The sequence below is a fragment of the Branchiostoma belcheri genome, unplaced genomic scaffold, assembly GCF_001625305.1.
Source record: "Branchiostoma belcheri isolate BF01 breed outbred unplaced genomic scaffold, Haploidv18h27 scaffold98, whole genome shotgun sequence".
Taxonomy (NCBI): Eukaryota; Metazoa; Chordata; class Leptocardii; order Amphioxiformes; family Branchiostomatidae; genus Branchiostoma; species Branchiostoma belcheri.
Genome location: NW_017804664.1, coordinates 943,580 through 964,756, shown reverse-complemented (window position 1 = coordinate 964,756; position 21,177 = coordinate 943,580). Strand labels below are relative to the sequence as shown.

General features: G+C 39.5%; 1 protein-coding gene across 1 annotated transcript in view; it reads right to left on the bottom strand.

Moving 5' to 3' along the window:
- Window positions 1-4,767: 4,767 nt before the first annotated feature.
- LOC109461971 overlaps window positions 4,768-21,177 on the bottom strand; it is a 19,738-nt gene continuing 3,328 nt past the window's right edge. Inside the window, exons 6-23 of the mRNA XM_019758451.1 lie at window positions 20,888-21,029; window positions 20,245-20,325; window positions 19,674-19,960; window positions 16,307-16,454; window positions 15,477-15,551; window positions 14,864-15,150; window positions 14,140-14,287; window positions 13,367-13,447; window positions 12,417-12,509; window positions 11,778-11,843; window positions 11,353-11,454; window positions 9,624-9,716; window positions 8,872-8,937; window positions 8,560-8,628; window positions 7,765-7,854; window positions 6,904-6,966; window positions 6,247-6,521; window positions 4,768-4,921 (exon numbers count right to left, since the gene is read on the bottom strand). Coding sequence (XP_019614010.1) covers window positions 6,247-6,521; window positions 6,904-6,966; window positions 7,765-7,854; window positions 8,560-8,628; window positions 8,872-8,937; window positions 9,624-9,716; window positions 11,353-11,454; window positions 11,778-11,843; window positions 12,417-12,509; window positions 13,367-13,447; window positions 14,140-14,287; window positions 14,864-15,150; window positions 15,477-15,551; window positions 16,307-16,454; window positions 19,674-19,960; window positions 20,245-20,325; window positions 20,888-21,029 — 2,166 coding nt within the window. The 3' untranslated portion in view covers window positions 4,768-4,921. The remainder of the gene's footprint in view (window positions 4,922-6,246; window positions 6,522-6,903; window positions 6,967-7,764; window positions 7,855-8,559; window positions 8,629-8,871; window positions 8,938-9,623; window positions 9,717-11,352; window positions 11,455-11,777; window positions 11,844-12,416; window positions 12,510-13,366; window positions 13,448-14,139; window positions 14,288-14,863; window positions 15,151-15,476; window positions 15,552-16,306; window positions 16,455-19,673; window positions 19,961-20,244; window positions 20,326-20,887; window positions 21,030-21,177) is intronic.

The following is a 21,177-nucleotide window of genomic DNA, read 5'->3' as shown; positions in this document are numbered from 1 at the left end:
ATACTTTGATTTTGATTTTATTAGTTAACAAAACAGACAATAATAATACAAAACAAGGATAAAACAGGTGCAGGAGGAGGGGAGAAGCATGGAATGCTTATACTAGGCCCTCCTTCTCTAAACTATACAAAATTAAATATACTGGTACTGTAGATCATAATTTTTGTGCATAAGGCCACACTGACTTCATTTTATGGATGACATCCTCTGAAGACCCCCAAACTAGTGCGCGCGGGCGAATAAAAAAAAATTCCGGTCAAAAATGAAAATGCTACTAAACCACAGGAATACAAAGCTGGTATTGTGAATTTGTGGCAGTACATAGCGACATATACGACAAGCCAGCACATGCTGGCTTTTTGCGGAATGTATGAATCGGCGCTGTATGTACTGAGATCCGCCGGCTATTATTGTCACTAACTAGCCTGGCCAGGACAGAGGATCAGAGGACGTGATCTTTTTTCTTTTCTTTTTTTGAGGACAGGTGAAAATCAATGCGCACGCGCGGATGTCATCCATAAAATAAAGTCGGTGCGGCCTTACTTTCATAGTCACGGTTTTCACAGCCACTTGAACTGTGAACAAATTAATTGCCGACTTTCCTTTTACTGCACCTGATGCCACTGTAAATGTATACTAGTAGTTCAGCAAACATGTCTATTTTTCTCGGATTGCGAACTTTTGCTACTGCGAACATGAAGTGATATAAAGTACTCGGTATAGGGGACTAGCTAAGTGCACCTAGTGCCGACTCTGTACAGTGTCTGCAGTATGTATATAGGCAGATAGGCGGCATTAGTGAGTGGTCCAGTATTCAGTTTGTCAGGTTCTGCCCCTTGTGTTGGGAGGTCTTCATTTGCAACTCAAAAGTCAATTGGTTCATTGTCATAAATGAACTTCATAAGAAAGAAAATGAATTTTTAGCAAAGGATAGAAAAGATGGATTCTGTTCGAACAGAAAATAAAATACACGTATGTAGGTAAAAAAAAATGGCAACATTTTTTATATCTTAGACGCTACATGCATATATATTGAGCAATCAGTACATTATCTAGATTAAAAGAAACTTTAAGAAATTCTATCACACTGAAACTATTCTCTTGTTTTGTTACAAAGTGAGCAAATAAAAAGATGAAGCTTCAGTTTGTTGCATTTCTGAGTCACTATACTGTGCCTGCAGTACCTATAAAAGCTGATAGGTGGTGTTAGTGAGTGGTCTAGTATCCAGTGTGCCAAATTTCCATTTAGTTGACATTGGATTATGCTAGATAACTCTGTGAAAGTCGAAATAAATGGCACACAGTCTGTTGATTCCATAGGCTGATTGATTTTGTAACAGTTATCACAAACAAAATTCTTCTTCTTCGCTCCATCGCATATCAGCTACTGCTGAGGCGGGCCTGCATTGATTTCCATCTTGCTCTATCTTGCGCTGCTCGTTGCGCCCCCTCCCACTCGCAACCCATCACTGCAAGGTCTCTTTCCACTGTTTTTCTCCGCGTCATACTTTGCCCGCCCCTCCTTTTTCCTTGCGGACACCACGTTAGCACCACTTTTGGCAGTCTTTGTCTTGGCATTCAAGATATGTGGCCTAGCCACCTCAGCCTTGCTTTTGGTACTAGTTTAGAGAGCTTTGGCTGACCTGTCCTACGCCTGATCTCGTCATTGCTAGTGTGTTGTTGCCACCTGACTTTCAATATGGCCCTACGCCATCTCTGATCTGCAACGTCCAACCGTTTTTCCTGGTTGGAGGTCATTTGCCAAGTCTCAGACCCGTACAGGACTGTAGACAGCACACATGCATTGTAGATCCGTATTTTCGTGCCAATCTTTATGTATACAAACAAAATTCAATCTTTGCAAAGTTAACAAAAATGTATGTCCCACAAAAAAAGCTATCTTTCTTTAAATTGTTATTAGAAATGATTGAGTATTTGCCTTTAACAAAAGTTGATAAGGACAAGGTTACGACATGGCTTTGCTTGTTTCAATGAACAAGCAACAAGGATATGATTTTTTAAATGTTCACTGTGTTTTAATTTTTACTGTAATGTCTCCACTTTAAAATGATGTAACAAAATATGCATATCAATCATGACTTTAACTACTACGTATTGCTGTACTGCAAAATTGTTTTAGCTCCGACTTAAAAACTTCAAACACCTCCCCCCTAAAAATCCAGTGCCTGCAAAAATAAAAGAATTTACAGTACTTTACCTTTGGGGTCATTTACCTCAGATAGTATGACCTTCTGAAGGTCAGATTGTTGTCTAACGTGTCTTCCATAGACAATACTACATTCTCTAGCATTAGTGTACCCAACACAATACAGCTTAGGGCTATTGTCTCACATTCTAGACTAAGAGTACCATATGTTCTTTGGTCAAATTATTCTCCCTCTAAACTAGCTCTATTTCTTTTTGTCAGCATATATATGGTAGGAAAACAAGTAAAAAATGATGCACATTTATATAATTTCCAATTAAATATTTTTTTCCCAGTACAAGTGTATATATCAATATTTTCATGTGTATGAGAAGAGTTTTTAGAGTTAAAGGATAAATTTAGTAATACTGTTAGTTCTTTTCCAAATTTTAAGTGATTTTTAAAAGAAATTGAGCACATTATGAGTGCTGTTGGCAGATACATGCTGTGGTAGGGATTTTTCCTGTACAGATGACTAGACAATGTGAAATGAAGTGAATAATTTCTGACCAGTGTGTGTCCTCTCTCATCCTGTAGGCAGAGTTGTCTGCACAAACCCTAAGGGTGTTTGGATCATTTTCTAACTCACCTTGAATTAGTACTGTTAACTGTAACAGTTACAGTCAAACCTGCCAAGGTGACCACCTCTTAAGTCAAGCTGGCCACCTGTCCACGGTGACCGCTTTTTCTCATCCCCATTGACATGCTCAGCATTAAGCAACCTGTCCAAGGTGACCACCTTTTAGTTGATTTAGAACCAGAATCTTTTTTTTTTTTTGCAAATCAGAAAAAAATGAAGTGGCAAATCCGAGAACCACCAAATTAGATTGGTGTGGCCTTATGACACTGTACAAAAACTACATAGTATGCAAGTGTACAAAAATTAGGTATAATAAGTTGAATTTTTTAAAAAATTGCTACAAGAAAATCTGTCTGCTATATTGTGTGTCAAGGACGTACAGTCAGACTGTATGTTATCTGAGGACAATCAGCTCCAAGTGTTGTCTGAAAAAATTGACAAGTTTGATTGATGTGTTGTGCCTGAGATCTCTGACTTCACAGGTCAGTCACAGCTGTAAGCAGGTTAGTTCCAGTACTGGGTACAGACAATAGGAGGTTTCTCCCCCGTGTTAGGTTACCTGAGGCAAATGGCATCTCTAAAGGTAAGGTCAGGTCAATTGTCTTGTTATGCACATAGCTGTGCTGGAGCCTGGTAGCTCATATAACAGTGGCAAAGAAGAACTGTATATTGGGCCATACCAATTTTACTAACTGGTTCTCAGATTTGCCCACTCATAGTTAAAACAAGGACCATTTTTCCTTTGAGTTATTGCAAGTTTGCCCAGTTCAACAATTTCTAAAAGCACTGTAACATTTATAAATAAATTTATTTGAAAGATTCATAATACCTGAGTGTACCTTTTTTTTAGTTAGTACATGTAGTAATACTGTGACACAAAAAGAGGTCGAGTCAGAGAGGTACCATATTATACACTCCAGCTTTATTGCACCATAGTTTGCAGTTGTCTGCACATTAACAGTTATATTTATAACCAGCAGCTTTTGCAGTTCTAAGCACATGTTGCACCGTTTATGCTAAGTATACAATTCTATATATTTGTGATCAAGCAAAGTGAGAAGAGGGGATGTAAGCATTGTGAGGGGTGGGGGCATGAGCCTTGTGAAGGGTGTGAGCCTTGTGAGCGGTGGGGAAGTGAGCCTTGTGAGGGGTGGGGAAGTGAGCCTTGTGAGGGGGTGTGAGCCTTGTGAGGGGAGGGGAGTGAGGGGTGGGGAAGTGAGCTTGCAAGCATTGTGAGGAACAGTGAGGGGATGTGAGCATTGTGAGAGGAGTGGGAGTGAATGATGTGATGTGAGCCTTGTAAGCCTTGCAAAATATGAGATATGAGCTTTCATTATCAACTTAAGATACCCATAATCCGAACAAATTCAATCTTAATCAAGGTATGATCTTATAGATACTGCAGCTGTCTTTAGAAAGGCCTGTAGCACTCGATCTTCACAGTTTCACTGATATGTTGATTTGGCCTTTTCACCATATTAATTATCATGAGCATTAATTACTTCAAGTTTAAAAGAATCAATTATATAGCAAATCAAGTCACAACATGAAGTTAAACAAAGATTATTGTCCAAAAAGCATGTTATTAAAAATACTATTTTTGTTAAAGGCACACAAAGCAACTTCAGGCCAGTAAAACTGGATTTTCAAAGTCAATTTTCTGGTTGTTTTTTAATGGTCCCCCATATAGCATACTGATATCTGTGAGATAAAATTACGATGTAACTGCTGACAGAAAATGGTGACAGGTTTTGTATTGCAGACTGGTTCTTTCTTTCTTATTGTTGATGGTAACAAAAATCTTGCTTTGGAGCTATTTCAAACCCTTCATGTATGAAAATTAATTATGGCAAAAATGGTTGTAAATTTCTTTTTTTCCTTATCCTGAATATTTTGGTTTTGCTGCCCTGAAATTAAACCTGCATTCAATGCCTTTAACTTAAGCTCAACCCAACTACCCATTGCAAGCAGCATTATTGAATAGTGTTTCTGGCCATATATGATGTCACAATTACTGGCAAAGACGTCGCCTTGATTACTGAATCTAATTTAACTTCAAAACTTAACGATGGTGCTTACAGAAACATTTTGTGTTGTTACGTTGTTTCTGGATGGAAAATGGAGCTTGTTTTTGCCTGAAAATAAAATTTAAAAAAAATCAGTGATGAAATACTAAATGTTTCAAATTGCAAATACCATTTTCAGGTCACTGTGATTGATCAAATAGTAAAATGCTTTGTTTTTTATTCACAACGTTTAACATAAGCTATGTTATAGTTGTGGATAAAAGAACTTAATAATATATAATTATACAGAATATATTTAGCATGACTGTATTAAGACATTGTAAGTAATTTAGAATTTGTCTTAAATCATATTTTGTAACCATCTAACGGAATATGATACTGTAACAGCATAAAAAAAACTGAATCAAGCAAATAAAAAAGTTTTCATAGCCTGATGCCATTACATACCACACACACACACACACACAACAAACAGGGCATGGAATTAATGGTCATAAGTATAAGTTTGAACAAAGTGTTTTAGTCAACAACTTTCACTGGCAGAAATTGTCTTATGTTTTGTGCTGCTAAAAAATTCAAATAAATTGTAATGCTCAAAAATCAATACTGCAGATCACTGTTTTATTTTTGCAGTTTTAACAGTGACCTCCTGATATGAAATGACATTACACCAAATATACTAATTATAGTATATGACATTGTGTTTTGTGTAAGTCTAAGGTACATCTTGCTTCCATAGGGCCTTTCTACGAGGGTGCAGATCATAGAATTTAGCAAAAAAGGAAGAATTACTGGCAATGAGAGTCACCATGGGTGGTTATAGTTCCCTCCTCCAAACGAAGTCCCTGGCCAATTGCAATTATCCTCCTATTTGGCTAAATTTGACTGTTTTGGAACCCACATTGCTATCCTAGTGTGAAAATCGACCTGTGAAAAGGGTCACCTTTCAAACATGCATAAAGGCTAAGAATCTGTTGTTGTTGTTTATTTTGCTGGAGTCAGAAAATGGAGCGTTTACACATGCTATAAGGTAAGCTTAGGCCACACCAATTTCATTTCTTGGTTAATGGATTCGCCCGCTTCATTTTTTTCTGATTTGCAAATAAAAATAAAAATTCAGAATCAACTGCAAAATGCTTATATTTTGCCCTGAACAGTTGAAAACAGTCACTTTCCACCTAGTTGTTACAGTTATTCCATCTTTCAATGCAGTGGTATCATTAAAAGTTCAAAATTCATTGTTTAAATTTTCAACCAGCCTGGTGTGTTGACTTGAAAGTTCATGGCTCCTATCGTACCATTTTGGGCCATAATAGGATGCCTAGGCCTGTTTCTATTTTTTTTCGCCCGCCCACTCCATTATTTTTCTAGAAAAATCCGTTAACCAAGAAATTAAATTGGTGTGGCCTTAAAGATTATTGAGTGTAACGTACTCAAGCGATCAGTGTCTCCAAGAGGTCCACCAGGTTGTGTGCCTTCTCCAGTCTCTTCTGTACCGGCTCTGGTACGGCCCTGGTCTTGGCCTTCTCCTTCTCCTCCTTCTTGGCCTTGAGTGTCTCCACAAGGCTCCTCAGCTCCTGGATGGCTTCAAGTTTTTTGTCTTCGTCGGTGTTCGAGTGGACTTGAGGAGAATTCTTCATCTCCTTCTTTTCTTTGATTTTGTCCAGTAGACTCCTCAGTTTCTGGATCTCTTCACGTTTCTTGGCCGCTACAGGTGTTTGGAGAAATTGATAGCACTTAGACAAGACTTCAATTCAATTCAAGGCATTTAATGTTATTACCTGTGTCGGAGAGAACTTGTAAATATTGCTCCTACAGTAACTTAAGTAAACTACTGAGTTTGACGTCTTTTTTGAAGACAGAGAATTAGACAAAGATCCTGAGTTTAGTTTTCTTTTCATCTGCATATTTCTTTCATAATACGAAGAAAATTGACCTATTAATCCAACAAATATTGATTTGATGACGGTTGGAACGGTTTTTGCAGCCCTGAAGATGTATTATGCTTGTAATAATTTGATTTGTGTGCATGTTTACTTGTAATACAAAGAAGTACATGACTTTGTACTATGCTAATAAGCTGGACTTACCACATACACTTCCGGCAAGTTCAGCATTGGCCTCCATGAAGGCGGCATCAGCACACCAGACGGCTGCAGAAGACGTTTTAGATTGTGTTAAAATATGAATACACCTCTAAATACACACTCTTAGGCCACACCAATGGACCTATACCATTATTACGTCACAGTTTGTTTACCGCAATGAATGCCGGTCAATCGACGTTTATATTGTACAGGGGTGCGTAGCGCGGTGTGTGTTTGTGTAGCGTTAGCCTGATATAAGGCTTTTAATACAGTACTACTTTCGTCTAATGTCACAACTAAATCACTCATGCGGCATGTAATGCTGTGTCAACACAACTAGACGCAGCAAAAATCAGACATACCTTACTTTGAAAACTTTGAAATGATCTCTATTCTTTAACTGACCGTTCTATAATGTTCTTTAGAACAGGTAAACAAACTGTGACGTAATAATGGTATAGGTCCATTTAATTTGTTGGTTCTTGGATTTTTTCAGAAGAAAGATGACGCAACAGGGCGAAAAAATAAAAACAGGTGTAGGCATCCTAAATGCTCCAATGCTACAATGAAGTCAACACAAAAGGCTGGGTTGATATGTTAACAATAAATTTTGAACTTGTAATCAAACCACTGCATTGATAGATGGAAGAACTGTAACAACTAGGAAGAACTTTCCTCAACTGTCGGGGGCAAAATATGAGCATTTTTTAGTTGATTCAGAACCAGGATCTTTTTTTTTTTCAAATCAAAACAAAAAACAAAAAAACGAAGAGGCAAATCCAAGAACCGACAAATCAAATTGGTGTGGCCTTATTGTTAAGATTTAATGAGTAAAAAGTTTATTCTACAGACTGTGATACTTACGTTTGCAAGATTGTCCGATGGCGTCAACCTGGGTGGGCGCGGCAGCCATCAGTCCTGGCAGCCATTCTGCCCACTTAGCACAGTCCAGTTCTATAGAGTTAACACATTCATTTATTACAGTACAAGAACTAAGATTATAATTATTATAACAGTATTGAGGTGTCATTAATTAATATAGTATTACTCATGTTGCTGACCGATTTTGAACAATGCTTCACCAGTTAAGCTGATCTCTACTTAATTGTAATGAATAAAGCAGACTGAAGTAACAAAATTACAGCAATACTTTACCAAAACTATACAAATGTTAGCTACTATGTACAGGTTCGACTTCTTCTCGCTTCTTAAGACAGACATATTTCTTTACATTTTCGTCCTTTTTGATTGATTTTGGCATTCTACGACATTGGAATCGCTTTCCAATGTTTTTTCAACTTATGGTACATATTATTTTTCTCATTTTGCAACTGTTTTGTACGATTTACGGTATGGTTGAAAACTTTTTTTTAAACGGCCAAAAATTAATGCGCGTGTGGATGTACTCCATATAATCAAATCAACATGGCCTAAGGAATACAAATTTTTCTGTTCTATCTATTATGAAGCTATCTACATACATCTACATGACGAAAGTTGTCTTGACTTGTATACAAGTATAGAGGGTATCTCTCTTATTTCTATACAATTCACCTTCCACAACAAAATGAACCTCGTCTTTAATTTTATCTAAATTACAATGTTGGGAAATTTTTTGCTGAAGAGGAATTTGTAACGTTAAGAGACTGAGATACTCACGCTGACTGACTGAGGCAGAAGAAGAGTGGGTCATGGAGGAAGAGGACATGGCTGCACCTGCATCAAACCCTGGTATAGGACAGTCAGAAAATCAGGTCATATGTTTGTTTTAATGTTATGCAATGCTAAAACAAGTCTTAGACTATGCAAAAAATTGGTTATTCAAGAAATTGGATATGCTTAATTTGGAAACTGTCAGACGTTTTAAGTAGCATCCACTACCTTTCGTCAGTGACACTAAGAGACCAGAGGAGAAATGTAGGTTTATAAGCATGAACTATTGATTTAGATGCAAATAAGTGGTTAAATCACCTGCACAGGTTTCCGCGTGTAAGCCCGCTTTTGCTTCAGCAAAGGCAGGATCTCGGCACCAAACCGCTGTTGGGTAGAAATGAATATAATAAAATTTTTAAAATTTGATACGCCTACCCTCAGATTTTGGTACTACATGTACATATTCCCCTTATTTGTAATCATTACAAGAATAACAAAAAAAAACATGATAAAGGAAGTATCGTATGCGTCATTGGATGACTGCAATCTCTGGCAATAAATGTAAAACTGGTATATTCTTCAATCTGAAACTACATGTTCCAACAAAGTTTTAACGTAAAGATTTGATTTGATTTGATTTGATTTATTAGGCTGAATAAGACATGTATATAGCCAGGACTGCCCAACTAGCCGGAGGCTATTATAAAGGGCTAGCCCTCACAACAAGAACATAAACAATTCGGAACAGTTAACAGTGTCAGTTACAATTCAGATAAACATACTATTACATAACAGATGTTGCGATCTAACGTTATGTAGTAGATTATCAGTCTAAAGCTACGGTATGTACATTTTATTTTATTAAATGGTGTTCTTTATGGTACAAGGACCAATGAGTGTTAGTATGCATCTCAGTGGTGTATATTCACGCCATTTTAGGATATTAGTGTAAGTTGCAACCATTCCATGCCTTGAACTTAAACTTTAGTGAACAGGAAATGCAACCTTAACAGGCATGCAAAAATTTGCATGCCTGGGAACTTTCACAGGTCAGATGAGACAGTACTTACGTTTACAGCTTTCTGCCAGCTGAGGGACCATGGCTGCATGTGGTCCATTCATTAACCCATCAAGCCACTCACTCCACTTGGAACAATCCAACTCTGTTGGTGAATCAAACATGGTTTTATGGTCCCATAGGAGAGATCTTTCTTTTTTTTATAAATCTATGCATTTTGAACTTAGGCCATGTTGATTTGATTATATGGATGACATCCTCCGGGAGCCCCAAAACTGATGCGCGCGTGCGAATAAAAAAAAAGTTTTGCAAAAAAAAAAGTTCTTTTTCATTCTGAAATCTACGTGGTCATGAGGGTTGAGCAAATGGCACAGAATATGGTTTGGCGAATTATCTAGTCTTCAAGTTCATTTCTTTACAATTTCGTCTTTTTTTCGTTTGATTTTGGCATTCTACGACATTGGTATAGTTTTTATTATTTTTTTTTGTAACTTATGGTATACTTTTGCTCATTTTGCAACTGTTTTGTACGATTTACAGTATGGTTGAAAACTTTTTTTTTTTTTTGGAAACGGCCAAAAATTCATACGTGCGCGGATGTCATCCATATAATCAAATCAACATGGCCTTACAATTGTTAAAGGCATCCAGTGCAGTTTTAAGGGCTTGGAAACCAGATTTTTTAAAGCCAATTTTCCAGTCATTTATCTACATGCTGAGGTGAAACCACACTATCTCAATGTATATTGACCCTTGTGGAGCAAAAATTCCCCAGATTCTGATGGGAAATGGGTACTGGAAAGGCCCTGGGCTACTTTTTAGGGTACTTTTAATATAGAAAGTTTATTGCAAATTCATGCCCAAGGGCTAATTGCAAGAACATGATAACAACAGTAAACAGTAGAATGATAATAAGTGATGCTAATGCTACTTTATATATACATTTGTAGTTATTGTTGGGTTTGATTTCTTTTCCGTGTGCAGTGGAGTATGAAATGGCCGACGTTTTGCGAGATATATGAATTGGGAGGTGTTAATAGAAATGCAGTTTTTTGTAGGCTGGGAAGGTGAATAAAGCTGGGGAACATTTTGGTGGCCATTTCAAATAACTGATCTCTTTCGGTACTATAATGAGAGCAATGACAAATAAAGTGCAATAAACTATGATGGCGCCTGTTGTAATCACAAATGTATTGTACTTGCCTTTTTATAACTTCAAGTTAGCAGTTAGAGTTTTATAAAGACATTAATTTTGTATTGACAGTTGATGTGATACACGTACAGGTGTGAATGAATGCTGCGTAGCTGCAAAGCTGGTGTGTGCTACCCAAATGGCGGTTTTATTCGTTGACCAATAGACCAATCTCACAGCTAAACTTACCTCATTCAAAATGTAGAAAGGCGAAATAAAACATCCTGGTGTAAATGTGCCAATATTGGACGGCATTAAGCCATTCTGTTATTGTTCTAACTCAGGTAGTTGCCATTTGTTGACATGGGGAAGCGAAGGTCAATCAGCAATGGTGATTGTGATAGCCCCCCCCCCCCCTCTGTCAAAATTGTTTTTTTTTCACAGCCAGGAGTTATCTTATATCTAGGTCACTATTCAAAACCAGGGCCTGTGCACCCGGCGAGCATTTTTTGCATTACTGGATGGGCTGGCAGCCTTTTTTGGCTCCGTGTGGGTGTCGAGTAGATTTCAACTCGAACTTAAAATCACCCCGGCATCTAAATCGTCAACATGCCCCGTTGGAAATGTGACTCCAGCATTAGATACTCACGCTCAGTTGACATGGATGTTGAGCCGCCTGCTGCACCACCAGAAGTGTGAGTCATGGACATGGAACCGCCTGCCGCGCCGCCTGCCGCACCGGCATCAAAGTCTGGTACAGGAGAAAAACAAGATTCAGTCAGAATTCATTATGAAGCAAGTTTCAACTAAGGTCACAGCAAGTAATTTTTATGGATGAAATAAGCGCTCTAACCATTGCACCACCGAGGCATAGTACTAGTAGGTAAAACGAGTTTTTTTTCCTAGGAGGTAAAAACAATGTCAATCAAGAAAAAAACAATCTCCAGCCGGTGGCACTTTGCAACCCAAATATAGCTTCAATTAGCATCACCAAAAACGAATGTTCTCCCCCAGGCACAATAACATAAATGTTCCAAGCTAAAACTAAACATGCTGGGAATATTGTGGAATTACCTGCACAGGTTTCCGCATGTAAGCTCGCTTTTGCTTCAGCAAATGCAGGATCTCGGCACCAAACCGCTGTTGGGTAGAAAAAGAAACAAAAAAAAATAAATTTAGACTCTTTGATACGTCTTCACTGGTATACTACATGTTTCCTCTCTCTTAAAGATTATTTAGAGCCATTGATAGAGTAACAAAAAACAAAATAAACATGATGGTCAAAAAGTACTATATGCCTGAAAGTGTGAAGCCCTTAAATTCTTCAATATGAAACTGTATGCTTCTCCAAACTTCAAGATAGAATACGTTGTCTCACTATCTGATAATGGTCTAAAAGTATGTGGTACAAGAAATTGTTAATTAATACAGCTCAGTAATGTATTAACGTGACTGGCACGGTTTTTTCTGGTGTAATTCAACACAATGAATCATTCAATTTGGCAGAAGATCTTAGACTAAATTCATGTTGCAACCATTTCACACATTGTTAAACCTCAACAACCAGGAAATGCAACAGAAATTAAAAAAAAAATTACTTATGACATTTTTACAAAACAACTAGTTTGATGCTTTATAGCTAACACACAGTATGTATAATTATCAAGACTGTATCATGCACACTACAGTAACTGTTTAAGTTTTTATGCTCACGTTTGCAGCCTTGTGCCACTTGAGGGATCATGGCTGCTTGTGGTCCATTCATTAACCCATCAAGCCATTCACTCCACTTGGAACAATCCAACTCTGTTGTGGGAACAAAATAGAGGTCTTAGGATAGAACATTCTAAAAACTTCAGGTCAAGAAACAAGAGATGCAGTTAGAAAAGCTGACCTGGGGCCAAGATGGGAATAGCTGATTTTGTGTGATGACGATGTATGACTCAATAAATTGGACACCTTGATGACTTGAATTGGACCAATAGGAGCGATCTCTGTTTCTGTTTACATCATACATATGCAAATTATTTGAAGACATTGCAAATCATTCGTAGGCAAATCAACCAATCGCCACTGGATGTGGTGTCATGGCTTATAATCATTTGCATGCTAACGTTCCAAGAGGGTTACTAATAGATAAAACCGGAGGGCTGGACAGGCCTGGCGCAAAGAACATGCATGACAATGGGCCTGATGATCCTGCTGCAAATTACGTCTTACCACCCAACACCCAACTACTGAAAGCTACATTGTGGATGCGATGTACTTAGTAGCTAACAACTGTTTTCAAAGAACGAACAGCTATATAATAATCTTAATGATTGTGGAAAAACTAAATTATGTGAAATGACTAAACTAACATGATTTTTGAGGATCCCATTACTTTGTGGTTTGGTGTTTTATTTCTTGATAAAGTAGTAGTAACACAAATTTGTGTTACTACTACTTTATCAAGAAATAAACCACTGAACCCCAAATTAATGGGCTATAAAGGTGTTCAGTTTTGTTTCATATTTAGTTCTTATCTCCGTGTCAAAGGCTTTTAAAGTCTCAGGTTTTGTCTGTTTCTTTGCCTGTCCGTGCTTATTTCAATGCAATAGTCTCAAGAAGTGTTGGGGGATGGTGTAACTGCAGACTGACAGGAAGGTCAAATTGGTACTTACGTTGAGAGGATGACTGCATGGAAGTCTGTGCGTGAGCCTGCATGTAAGCCTGCATGGCTGTCAAGTAGGTTTGGGCCACCGCTGAAACAGATGAAATATAAAATATGTTCTACTTTCTTAGCATGAATATTCATCTGTGTTGGTACAAAACATTATGAAATAAAGACTAAGCTTGACTCCATTAACCTTGTTCACGGAATGGACCCGTCTACTCTTGGAACTTGACGTCAATCTGGCACGTATGACCCGCTACTACGGTCACGTGTCTCTGACGTCAAGTTCCAAGAATAGACGGGTCCATTCCGTGAACAAGGTTGATGGAGTCAACCGAAAATTTGGGGTAAGTCCCAATTCTGTATCTAAGTGTTGGAAGTCAAAGCTTAGTCTTTATTTCATATGTTCTACTATGTCCTTTCTCCTCATAAAAACCCGTTTTTTTTTTTTGCAATGGTGGATGTAAAAAAAAAGAAAGAACAGAATTAATTCATATATACATACATACACGCACACATACAATGTCTGGAAAGCAATCTCCGTACTTTGTAACCCAGTCAGTATCAGTATAATTTATCTAATGTCTTGGGTTGGTGCATGGGACTTGACTGTGCACTGTTATATACATGTATGTCAACTCACTGTGTTGATAATATATGTTAATTGTATTTTGTGTGGCGCTGTTAAAAAGTTTAAAAACTTGAGTGCAGCACCAAGTCGTCCTTGTCCTTATTGCATTGTGTTGATGAGTTACAGTAGTTGAATTCGTCTATTCCTACCTGGTTCCAAGAGAGGGCTGAAGCGAAGCCCAGCTCCCCCGGCGCTCCATCCGCCCGCCACGGTCACAATTCTGATATACTGACAGGTGAAAGCAGTAGCGAAGGGCTGGAGGTTCTGGCCGTCTCCATCAGTATTGCCTGTAATCTCCTGTAGCAATACGTGATATGGTTAACGTTTGTGAACAAAAGATAATCTTCAAACTAATAATAGGTTGAACTCGTTCTTTTGCTCAATAAATAAGCACATCGTAAACGCTCATTCAACAGATACGACCATATCTATTTATTAATCTCTCTTATTCTTGACTTTTAAAGCAGAAATAAGCAAAATGCGCCGATGAAGGTTAGACATCCAGGTAAGACTCAGGAAAATGTTACTCAAGCAACTGGATAGAGTTTGAAAACTGTCAGACGTTTCAGGTAGCGATTTCAATAAAAATCAGTCACTACAAAATGCACTTGATGCTACTTGAAACGTCTGACAGTTTTTAAAATCCATCCAGTTCCTCAATGATCAACTCATTTCTTCTGTCAACGCAATATTGTCAATATTGCGACAAAGTCATGATTAGAATCTTTTGGGTTAGAGAAAACAGAAAACAATTTTTTTTTCTAATTTTACTTTAAAAAAAAACAAGAAAAAAACAAAAAAAAACAATTTTTAATAATTGTTTTCTGTTTTCTTCATGACTTAAAAGTCATAAAGACCAGACTTAAAACGTACCTGTTCATAGTCTGTCCAGGTTGATCCATCCATGCTGTGCTGTATTTTGAACTTAGTCAGCCAGCGGGTGCCTCCTCCCTTTGTGGCAACGCCGCTGATCTTGAGAGGCTGTGTCAGGTCGACCTCCAGGAACTCCCCGGCCTGATCTGTGCTGGGAGCCCAGAAGTGAACCGTCCCGTCCTCCACCACCTTGCCGAGGTTCCCGTACACGGCGGCATGGCCTGCGTCCAGCTCCGAGGAAGCCGAGAAAGACGCGTCCGGGATGAGGTTACCGACCATCGTCAATGCTGGAGACAGACGTTTAGCAAGGTTTAATAGATACAAACATAACATAACACTATCAATATATTGAAAGTCTACTTTCTGGTCATTTGGTTATATAAAATGTAGTAATTTGAGTTAACACGAGTACTGAAATCTGTGAGAAAAAAATGCAAGGTCGCTGAAGGAAAACGATTTCTTGTTTCGGAAGCTTAAGTAGGCTGGTTCTAGCTATTTATAGCTTGTCTGTTTCCTTGCTTGTATGGCTATGGTTATTTAAATACACAAGTCTCAGGAAGTGATGGAGGATAGTGTAACTGCAGACTGACAGGAAGGTCAAATTGGTACTTACATTGAGACTGCACGTGAGACTGCATGTGAGCCTGCATGTAAGCCTGCATGGCTGTCATGTAGGTTTGAGCCACCCCTGAAACAGGTGAAATTAAAAATATGCTATATTTTTTCTCCTCATAAAATACCTATGCATACATACACAGACACACACACGCACACGACCAAATGGCATTGATGATGGTAATGTCTTTCGATTAGAACTACCATATCCTCATGTATATAACAGTGGCACTTAGGAGTCTTTGTCATGTATCACTGTTCTTTTACATTTTAGAAGTGTTCATAATAGCTACTAGTACCGTAGTTATCTCAATTCACGTTAGAATGAAAAAAAAACGAGTGAAAACGCTGAAAAAGAGTGACGGGTGTCACTCAAAACGACCGGAAGTAATTTTAGTAGGAGAGATTGAATTGTCTTTAAATAAGGGTGAAAAATGGTTGAAGAGATTCATTTGTCACGTATAGATACAGTTACTAGAGGATTCTTTCAGCAGTGACAAGTTTTGGAAGAGTGAGAGTACTAACCTCCAAATTTTCGATGACTATCAGTCCATCTTGTTCACCGAGTTACACCGGACCGAACATTGGGAGCTCCCTAAGACATACTTACCCTTGCCCCGGAAGGATGCAATGGGGAGTAGGGCCCAGCAGACCGATGCAAGTCTTGTGCCTAGTCTCGCACTCTCGCGAGACTAGGCCACTCCGTGAACAAGATGGACAGTCATCAAAAATTTCTAAGTAAGTATTCTTACCCTTCAAAAACTTGTCACTGCTGAAAGAATCGTCTAGTAACCGGGTGAAAAATGAAAAATAGGATTCTATTCCTACCTGGTTCCAAGAGAGGGCTGAACCGAAGCCCAGCTCCCCCGGCGCTCCATCCGCCCGCCACGGTCACAATTCTGATATACTGACAGGTGAAAGCAGTAGCGAAGGGCTGGAGGTTCTGGCCGTCTCCATCAGTATTGCCTGTAACCTCCTGTAACAATACGCGACATGGTTAACGTTTGTGAACAAAAGGTACTCTTATAGTAGTGAGTAAGATGTTGAGCTGGTCAGGTGAATCGCTATAGAAGCACCTCGAAATCATGAAAACGTTAATAATTGAAACTTTATTCGCAAAATCATGCCCGAAGGCTAATTGCTTTTACAATCAAGTATCAACAGGAGACAGGTAACAACTGTCTGGGAAACTTCTACTTCTACTTCTACTACTAAGCTATTATGGGGTTCGACTTCTTCTTTGAAGACAGTGGATAATGAATAGTCCCACATTCTGCATAATTAGTGGGTTTTGTGATCTTAATGGTTACGATCTTACCTATATATTAATAGAAAGGGATTAAATGCTATCAATCTTGACTATAAAAGCAGAAATGATAAAAAAATATGTCAATTATGGTTAGACATCCAGGTAATACTCAGGAAAACTGTTGCTTAAGTACTGGTTAGAGTTTGAAAACTGTCAGGCGTTTTACGTTGCATTTACTATATATTTTCTTTATATATGAATGGTTTATTTCAGTTGATACCTCGCAGCCACTTGGCTGAATTACGTACAACTTACAAAATGTCTCTAACTGAATCACATCCAAATTATAAGTGTTACACAGATTACGATAATTTACGGAAATTGTAAACTATAAATTTGCAATAGTTCCACATATGATCAATTTCTTTCAAAAAGTCAAGTATTAAGAGCAGACAAATTCAGTATCAATTAGTTCTAAAATCTAAAATACTACACACATTTCATTAAGAGAAGTGGCATTAAAAGTAGTAGGGAATCCTTATATAATCATTTTCTTTGAACATTTCGATATTTAAAAAAGACAACAACAATTTCGATTACTAGTAGTTCTAAAATCAAACAAACTACGCACATTTCATTGGGCGAGTGGCATTGAAAGGATTAAAGATTGCAGGAGAATTCTGGACAAGGAAAATCGGTAGTATTTAGCTCTATTAACAGCTATTGAGTAATCTTGTTAGGTACGGAATGGGGGAGTCTCTGTATCTCTTAGTTTTTGCACTTAATAGTTCTTAGTTTTGTTCAGAGTTACCTTCGGGGTTTTTGAATGCCGTGGCTGTCTCCAGTTCTCGGTGGGAGCATTTTCTGGGCTCAGGTTTCTGGCAAATTTTAGGCACAGATCCACCCGTCGTTCTTGGAGCGACTTCAGGCCTGTGTTGAGCAGAGCGCTCTTGTAGTCGGTGTAGTTCATGCCAAGAATGGTTCGTAGTGCTCTCCTCTGGATTCTTTCTAGTCTCGTGGTTTGTGTTGCTGTGAGACCAGAGTGCCACACTGGCACACAGTACTCTAGCACTGATCTGACGTAGGTTATGTATATTTGTAGTAGGTCCTCAGTGGATAGGCTGAAACGTTTAATTTTCGTAGCATGGCCAGCCGTCCGTTAGCCTTATTGATGGTCTTGTCTACGTGCATATCCCATTTTAGGTTCTTTTGGATCCAAACCCCAAGGAGACATGTGGCACAAACTACCTCTAGCTGCGTTTGGTTGATGGTGAGGACTGGAAGCGGGGGTGGATATTTCATAAAGCAGATTACCATTGCTTTGCATTTGTCCGGGTTTAGCAGCATGTGGTTGTGAAGGGACCAGTCTTGAAAGTTGTTTAGCTCCATCTGCATCACTGAAGGTTTGTTGTATCTGTGTGATTCCGCCAATGATAGATCATCCACATATTTCCAGCGCCCAACGGATGCTTGTCTCATGGCATCGTCGAAGACGACCAAGAAAAGGAGGGGACCCAACAGTGTCCCCTGAGGGACGGAGCATGTGAGAACCTCCCATTCAGAGAGATGACCCCTATAGCGGACTCGCTGACGTCGTCTGGTCAGGAAGTTACTGATCCATGGAATGATGCTCGCCCGTGTGCCTAAATCAATCAATTTCTGTATAGCTATTGTGTGGTCGATTCTATCAAAGGCCTTTGAAAAGTCAGTCATGGCCATTGTGCACACATTCTGTGGTTTCTCAGATTCTTTGCAGAAGAAGTTTATCAGATCAACAAGATAGTGGGCTGTGGAGCGTCCTTTTAGGCATCCGAACTGCTGTGGATCCAAGGATGCTCTGATGTCCGAGGTTACCCACTTTGTCACAAAGGATTCAGCTATTTTTGCTAGATGGGATGTGAGGGACACAGGTCTCAGTTTGTCAGCCGACGGTGGGTGTGATTTGGGGATGGGAACAACTGTTGCATCCTTCCAGATCTGAGGTACGTAGCCCTCAATCAAGGATGTGTTGATAATGTCCGTGATAGGTGAGCTGAGTTCGTAGGAAAATTCCTTCAGAATTCTGGCACTTAGTTGGTCTGGCCCTGTCGCCTTGCTGATTGTGAGTTTTCGGAGACAATTGTTAACTTCCCATGGGTGTACCTCTGGTGGGCCTGATTGGATGGGTCGGTATGCCGGTAGATGGGCAGGATCAAGGCTCGGCCTTCCCTGAGCCACATCTGCGAAGTTTTTGTTTATATAGTTCGCGATGTACGCGTCATCTGCTTCTTCGTTGTCCGGAATATTTACAGACAGTTCTGTTTGCTGCAGGTTTAAAATCGACCTTATTTCTCTGTACCAGGCTGCAGGGTTTTCTTTCTTTAGGTTTTGTATTCTGGTCTGGTAAAACTCCTTTCTGGCTTTCTTTATTTCTCTGCTGACTTTGTTCCGTAGTTGTCTCCATAATAAGGTCTTCTGTTCGGCAAACGCCTTTTGTCTCTTGCGGATCAAATTTTTGATTTCTAGTTTAAGCCATGGTTTATCCCTGCTGTGCATCTTCACGGTCTTGGCTGGGAAAAACCTGTCAGTGGCTGTTTCAATAGTGGCATAGAACGCTGCAGTTTTACCTTCACAAGTTGTGGCAGTAAAAACTTCCTCCCAGGGATGAGAACAAACCCATTGTCCGAAGGCGCGGCGGCCTGAATCACGGATGGGTCGGACTGTCTTGGTTGCAGTACTACTTTCCCTCTTTTCTGCTTTTGGCTCCCACATGACCCATCAGTCACTGACGAAAAGTAGTGAATGCTTCATGAAACGTTTGACAGCTTTCAAAATCTATCCAGTTGTTCAATTTTTCTTGTGAAAATGCAAAATACTGCAAAAAAAAATCATGCCTACAACCTTATTTTGGTTCGGGTAACCAGAAAACCTAAGTTTTGAAGCATAAAGTTAGTGCTAAGAGCATACCTGTTCATAGTCTGTCCAGGTTGATCCATCCATGCTGTGCTGTATTTTGAACTTGGTCAGCCAGCGGGTGCCTCCTCCCTTTGTGGCAACGCCGCTGATCTTGAGAGGCTGTGTCAGGTCGACCTCCACAAACTCCCCGGCCTGATCTGTGCTGGGAGCCCAGAAGTGAACCGTCCCGTCCTCCACCACCTTGCCGAGGTTCCCGTACACGGCGGCATGGCCTGCGTCCAGCTCCGAGGAAGCCGAGAAAGACGCGTCCGGGATGAGGTTACCGACCATCGTCAATGCTGCGGACAGACGTTTAGCAAAGTTTATTGCATTTACAGTAAGGCATTATTTTGCCATTTTGGATACTTCGTGAACTTCGAGTCATTTAGCATCTGCAGAATTGTGTTAATCCCAAAGGGGTCCTCGATTGCAGCTACATATTTCTTACATCATTTTTACTTATACTTTACAATATTAGCCCATCTAGATGTACGGTTTCTGGGATATGGGAATTAGTCCGTAATTAAACTGAAAGTCCAAAATTAAACAGAACACTGTTAATTATGGTAATGCTCGTCCTTACATTGCTGTTGTATAGACGTTGCTCCGTGCTGCATGGTCACCGAGCCACCATGCTGCAGTAGGGTAAAGCTGGCAGCAGCAGCTGTAGGAGATAACAAGACAGTCAGAAAATCATTCAAAGTACAGTATATGTGTTAGATGATATGTTTTTCGGTGGATACATAAATTAATTAATGTCATAAACAGTTTTGTAACTGAGACCATTAACTCATCTGATAGTTAAACCAAAAGATGCTGCCTTACTCTGAGGAGGATGCTGACTTACTCTGAGGAGGATGCTGCCTTACTCTGAGGAGGATGCTACCTTACTCTGAGGAGGATGCTATCTTACTCTGAGGAGGATGCTGCCTTACTCTGAGGAAGAAGCTGACTTACTCTGAGGAGGATACTGACTTACTCTGAGGAGGATGCTGGCTTACTCTGAGGAGGATGCTAGCTTACTCTGAGGAGGATGCTGGCTTACTCTGAGGAGGAAGCTGACTTACTCTGAGGAGGATGCTGCCTTACTCTGAGGAAGAAGCTGACTTACTCTGAGGAGGATACTGACTTACTCTGAGGAGGATGCTGACTTACTCCGACTGAGAAGTATGCGGACTAATTCTATCTATCAGAAAAGGAAACTTCTGAGGAGGATGTTGACTTACCTCGACTGATGAGGATGTTGATTCGGAAGGCGATGCCGCCCTCGCTCCACTCGGCTGGGAAGAAGCGCAGGTATCTGCAAGTGACGTCAGCGGGGAACGGCTGGATACTCGGAGCAGTGCCATCCGTGTTGCCTGTAAATACCTGGAAACAAGATAGAAACGTTATTATTACTCCGTGAAGGAGGTCAGGACCTCCGGACGTAGTATTGTGTTTGCAACTACTGCGATACCTTGTCAAGTGAATAATATGTAGGAAATGAAAGATATTGTTATGACTTTGTTCATCTATT